Genomic DNA, 6,275 nt, shown 5'->3' with positions numbered 1-6,275 from the left:
TGATACTTTTTTTTTTTTTTTTTTGCGGTACGCGGGCCTCTCACCGCTGCGGCCTCTCCCGCTGCGGAGCACAGGCTCCAGACGTGCAGGCCTAGCGGCCATGGCTCACGGGCCCAGCCGCTCCGCGGCACGCAGGATCCTCCCGGACCGGGGCACGAACCCGCATCCCCTGCATTGGCAGGTGGACTCTCAACCACTGCGCCACCAGGGAAGCCCTATGATACATCTTTAATGGCTGGTCATGCTGTCTGTCCAGTGGTTCTACACCATTGTTTTAGGGTAGAACAGAAGAAAAAAAAAAAGAAAAAATAATCAAGTGTTAAGTGTTGATTTCCAAAATGGGCACTTTTTGGAGATAAGAGTTATGAAGCCCAAGGCTTCTATGTGCATGATTTGGATGTTGAGAGAACAAAGTTTTTATACAACCTGCTGTCCGAGGTTTGGAGGACTGAGGATTGTGTGTTTCAGTCTAAGCCAGTGGTTCTGAGAGTGTGGTCCCTGGACCTGCAGCATCAGCATGACCTGAGAACAGTTGACCTAAAATAATAAAACAGCCAGTTATTATTTTACCAGCAAAATGAGTTTATTCGAAACAGCAAAGAATTGCAACATGGGACAGGCAATCTATGGCAAACCACAGGCAAGTCTAGAGAAGAGAGGTCTTTTCTTTTATAGAGGAGAAGGGGGAGTTGGGAGGAGCTGTTATAAACAGAGTCCATTGGAGGAAACTGGGAGTTCAAAGTGTAGTGGCTTTTCATTGGCTGAGGTGTGACAGTCTCTCATTGGCTGGAATGTTGCCCAGCAAGGAGTTCTCCCTCCTGCTGGGTAGTAAAGTAATAACCTTCTTCCTATTGGAGACGCAAAGTACCTCTCTTTCTGATGGGTATGCAATTCCTCTAGTGGTCTGGCATGAGAGCACCCCCTTCTGGCCTCCTGACTCCACTTAAAATGACGTTTCTCGGGCTTCCCTGGTGGCGCAGTGGTTGAGAGTCCGCCTGCCGATGCAGGGGATGCGGGTTCGTGCCCCGGTCTGGGAGGATCCCACATGCCACGGAGCGGCTGGGCCCGTGAGCCATGGCTGCTGAGCCTGTGCGTCCAGAGCCTGTGCTCCGCAACGGGAGAGGCCACAACAGTGAGAGGCCCGCGTACCGAAAAAAAAATAAAAAAAAATAAAATGAGGTTTCTCTTTATTAATTTCCAGAGAACCTATTAGAAATGCAGGTTCTCAGGAGCCAACCCAATCGTACTTTAGGTTCCTATGGCTGCTGTAACAAATCACAAAAAAACTTAGCAGCTTAAGACAACAGACATTTATTATTTTACAGTTCTGGAGGTCAGAATTCTGAAACGGGTCATACAAGGGTAAAATCAGCAGAGCTGTGTTCCTTCTGGAGGCTCAAGGGGAGAATTCATTTCCCGCCTTTTCCAGCTTCCAAAGGTCTTCTGTATTTCTTTGCTTGTGGCTGCATCACTCTGACCTCTGCCTCCTTCGTCTCATCTCCTTTGACTCTTACCCTCCTGACTCACTGTTTTAAGGAACTTGTGATGACATTGGACCCACACAGATAATCCAGGATCATCTCCCATCTCAAGATCCTTAACTTAATCATGTCTGCAAAGTCCCTTTTGCCATGTGAGGGTCACATATTCACAGGCTCCAGGAATTCTTGTGCCATTATCATTAGCCATACATCAGACCATTATTCTACCGACCATACCTACTAATCAGAAATTCTGAGGGTTGGCCCAGCAACTTGTGTTGTAATGAGCCCTCCAGGAGATGCACACCCGAGTTTGAGAACCACTGCTCTAAGCCATAGAGTAAGCAAGCTGCGGGATTTGTGGTCAGGTCACAGAAGGAGAGGGAATCTCTTTGAGGACAGTGGGAGAGAGCTGGAGACATCAAACAGGGTCTACTTTCTGTTCCACAGCCTCCCAGGGGTTGAAATCACTGTGAGGCATGGGGAGAAGGTGCTGAATACAGATCCTTCTGTATTCAGGTGGGTCTGAGAATCCTGGATCAGAGAAGCTCCTAGCTGGTTTCCCATAAGAGTGCTTCCACACTACCTTGGGGTTACCTTGGAGGGAAAGAAACCACAGTGTGGCCTATCTGGTTGGAGAAAGACTGACCACCCCTCACCAGCACTCTGGCCATGACTCCCCTGGGTTTGGGTGGGAGTGGGGGTCTGGAATAGTAGTGAAGAGAGTAGTGAAGAGAGAGAGAGTAGTGAAGAGAGTACTACTGGAGAGATTAGTGTAGAGCTCCAGAATGAAGACCCAGCGCACCTGTGGGGTGGTTCAGGGGAATACTGTAGCAGAGGCCACTTGAGCTAGGGGCTAAAGCGAGGATGAGAAATGCAACCAGAGGCCAATGAAGATGAGACAACGCTGCTTTCCTGGTGCCAGGAAAATACACCAGCTCCTACGAACCCAGATTCTTAGGATTAGGGCAAGGAAAAGAAGAAGAGATGGCAGGGGAGGGGATCTTGAATTCCACTGCACATTCATCTGGAAGACCCTGTTTTAAACCAGAAGAGACTAAGTTACCTGAAAGTATTAATAAGCATTAAAATATATTTCAGTTTTAGCACAATACCTATAGGTTCTCAGAAAACAAGAGACAAGTATTACATATGAAATCCAGGCCCTGACCATGTCTGCACGGTAAATGATGTCCCTGGTTTACTGTAAGAAACCAGTAAGAGCTAATGGCAGAGGGAAGCCCCCAATATATCCACAATTTGTCGTATTCTTGGCGGAAGGCATGATGAACCGGTAATTCAACAACAGGACTCCTGGCAAAAAGTATTTTATCTTTCCCAGTCCTTCTTTCTGCTCAAGGGCAGGATACAAGGTACATTTAATACCTGGCCACACAGCATCACATGCAAATTGCATGCAAACCCTCACCCACTCCCCTTTATCTCTTCCCTTTCTGTATTTTCCCAATGCTGGCAGAGGCAAGTGGGCCATCCTCACAACCCAGGATAAGAGGAAGGAATTAGAAAAAAGCATCCAGGGAAAATATGATTTCTTTTATTACATAGGGAGCTGATAAAGGCCTACAAATAAACTTTACTATACTATTGAATGGAACATTAAATTTCATCAGTTTCATTATACTGGTGATAAAGACCATGTTTTGGAATGCCATTCTGGATGGTATAATTCTGAGGAAGAGTAATTCCATGCAAACAGCTCTGACGAGGTGCTAGTATCTCCTGCCCAGTAAAATTTCCCAGTTCAACTCACACATAGTCGTCCACTCAGGAACCTAGGACCCCTGAACACCTGTTCTGGAGTGGCTCCAAATAGTGTTTCTCTACTGATTTATCTTATAAGCCAATATTTCCCTCTGGGATCTCACGTGTAGTGGTGTCCATGGCAGGACCAGGTGGATGTTTCAGAGTCTCAGCTTAATACCCAGCTCAGAATTCCACAGCAAGAAATAAGAAGCAAAAGGAAGGGAGAGAGTTTGGGAACTAATGTAAAGGTTGAAGATATGTTTGTAGTCTGAAGTTGCTTACTCTTGCCTGCCCAGCATTCCTTTGGGGGAGGATTTTAGTGAGACTGTCACTCAATGGACTCTACATCCCCATCATAGGGGTGGGCATGTGACCCAGGATGGCCAATCAACTCATACCCTTGGCTCCAGTGACTGGTTCGGGGTGGGGGGGCACATGACCCAAGAAGAACCAGTCATGGCTCCCGATGGTGGGAGGATTGCTAATAGGCTCTGGGAGAAAAAGGGTATCCTTTTCCATTATAATGTCCATGTTAAACTGAAGCCTCTAGAGCCCACAAAGAGGAGAGCCTGGTAGAGAATGAAGCCAGGATAGAGGAAAGTGGGCCAGAATGATGAGGAAAAACCAAAGTTTGATGACATAGTTTGAGTCCCTTGATCTAGCTATACCTGCTGATCTACTGTTTGGACTGATTTCCAACTTGTGTGAGCAGATACATTTCCTTTAAACTATTTTGAGTTGGGTTTCTATCTTTTGCAACAGAATTAATTTCTGACAAATATACACTCTAGGGAAGGATTCAGTGAAGAATGGAAAGTAAAATAATGCTTGATGGAGAAAATAGGCAATGCCACAATGTCCTAGGAGAGGAAGAAAGATGAGACTAAAGAAAAAAATAAAGGAGGTTAGGGTGGGTGATATTACTGTTTAGTGGCCCTCTTCCATTAGAAAAGCAACTTTTCTGTTAAAATTTCCTTTGGGGTTTTATCCCCAAAGTCTGTGAGCATGGTCCCTCTGGAAAAAGGTGACACAAAATCTTTGCTGAGCCCCATGGTGGAAATCAAAGATTTCAGCTGATCACGGCCAATTCTAGACTATTGAAATCACACTTGGCTAAAAGAACAGTGGTAGGTACAGTGCGTCTTGTGTGGTAAGACATCCTGTCCTGGATCATCACAAAACTTATTTACCATATTGCAAAACATGAAGATGACGAAAGTGAGAATCCCAGCTTACCACGGGAAGCAGGAAGATCAACAAAGAAACTCAAAACTTTTGTTCTAAATTATTTGTTCTTCTCAGATTATTCCATCCACGTGGGAGTGTTCTGGCCACCAGGCAATTGCCCTGGGAATTTTACCAGAGAGACAATTTTGTTTAGCTCTACTTTCTGTTCTTCCTCCTATTTTGATAATAGGTAATGATTCACTGCTGGATATCATGTAACCTCTTTCTTTGACTTTGTCCTGTGCTCTCTCTCCTAACTATCCAAGATGAACTAACTCCATATAGAGAAGGTCTTAACTGGAAACATGCTATTTTTTAGACTGGGTATGATTTTTAGGTAAGACAAATGTTTGCGCAAGACATTTTCATTGATGATCACAAAAGTTACACTTTCATCTTGAATATTCATGGTATTCAAGCAAACTGGGACTGGAAAAAATCCTAAAAGGGCTACTGATATTAATACATGTCATTGCTATTGCAATGGCTGGAATTTTTTGGCAGGAGTCGGGGTAAGGGGGACGTTGTGTGGTTCAGCATCCACTTACCTTCCTATTTGGAAGTCATTCCCCAGGTGTGAGATCTTGGTGGAAAGCAATGCTTTTCCTCCAACTATAGAAGCCAGAGATCTAAAGCCTGCCTCTCCCAGAATCTTAACCTTTAGGACTTGGGCATCGTGAACAAATGTATGACCTTCCTAAGATATGGAATGTCGACTGAGGGATATGAAGAGTGATGATGGCAGTCTCCCACAAATGATAGTTATTGCGTTTCCTGTTTCTTGACCCTTTGGAGGCACTTGGTCCCATCAATTCTATTTTTCAAACCTAGTCTTCCAGACTTGCCTTGATTAAGTGAATCTCATATATATATGAGATTGCACAAATTATACAAATTCAACTTAAAAAGCTCAACTCTTGGGATGATGAAAAAGTTCCAGAGATGGATAGTGGTTATAGTTGCATAGTACTGTGAATGTACTTTTTACGCCACTGCATTACATACTTAAAAGTGGTTAAAATGATAAATTCCTATGGTATGTATATTTTACCACAATTTTTAAAGAACTCAGTTCTACTACATACTAGCTGTGTGACTTTGGGCAAATTAACCTTCTAAGCCTGATTTCTTATCTAAAAAGGGAGATGATAACAGTACGAGCATCATGGGGTTGCTGTAAGGATCAAATTCATTAATTCAAGTAAATTGCTCAACAGAGTTCCTGGCACATAGGAAGACAGAAATGATTGTTAGCTTAATAAATAAATAAATAAAGGCAGTAAAGATTCTTATCAGGAAGAATAGGAGGTGTGAACTTCATTGTTTGTCCATGAAAGACTACCTTGTACTCTTGTGGGAGGAAGAAGCATTAGCCAATCATCAGCCGTCCCACCATCCAGCCTCAACCTAGAAAGGACACACCAAGGTAACCTCATCTCCACAGCAAATGTGCTCAGATACAAAGAAGAAAAAACCAACTACTATTATCCTACGTTTGGGGGCCCTTATTAACTGCTATGCACCAGCCAAACCCTTAACATTATCATCCTATTATCATGGTAACTGTATGAAATCAGCATTATCACCTGCATTAGAGGAAAAAGAAGAAAATCCCTAAGATGCAGAGAAGTTAAACAGCTTGCTTAAGGTCACCCAGCTGCTGAACAACAGACCCAAGATTTGAAACCAAGTCTATGCATCCTAGTCAGTTCTGACTGTTATAACAAATCACCATACATGAAATGGCTTCAACAACAAACATTTATTTCTCACAGTTCTGGAGTGTGGCAAGTCCAAGATCAA

General features: G+C 43.8%; 1 protein-coding gene across 1 annotated transcript in view; it reads left to right on the top strand.

The window, feature by feature from the left end:
* The window catches only part of HSD17B2 (hydroxysteroid 17-beta dehydrogenase 2), a gene marked incomplete at its 3' end in the record, with an annotated part of 71,588 nt that extends 71,067 nt beyond the window's left edge, over positions 1-521 (top strand). The window contains exon 5 of the mRNA XM_079724019.1: positions 511-521. Coding sequence (XP_079580145.1) covers positions 511-521 — 11 coding nt within the window. The remainder of the gene's footprint in view (positions 1-510) is intronic.
* Positions 522-6,275: the final 5,754 nt, after the last annotated feature.

Source organism: Hyperoodon ampullatus (genome assembly GCF_949752795.1).
Source record: "Hyperoodon ampullatus genome assembly, chromosome: 18".
Lineage (NCBI taxonomy): Eukaryota > Metazoa > Chordata > Mammalia > Artiodactyla > Ziphiidae > Hyperoodon > Hyperoodon ampullatus.
Note: the sequence above shows the minus strand (reverse complement) of the source record. Positions and strands in the feature narration are given on the sequence as shown.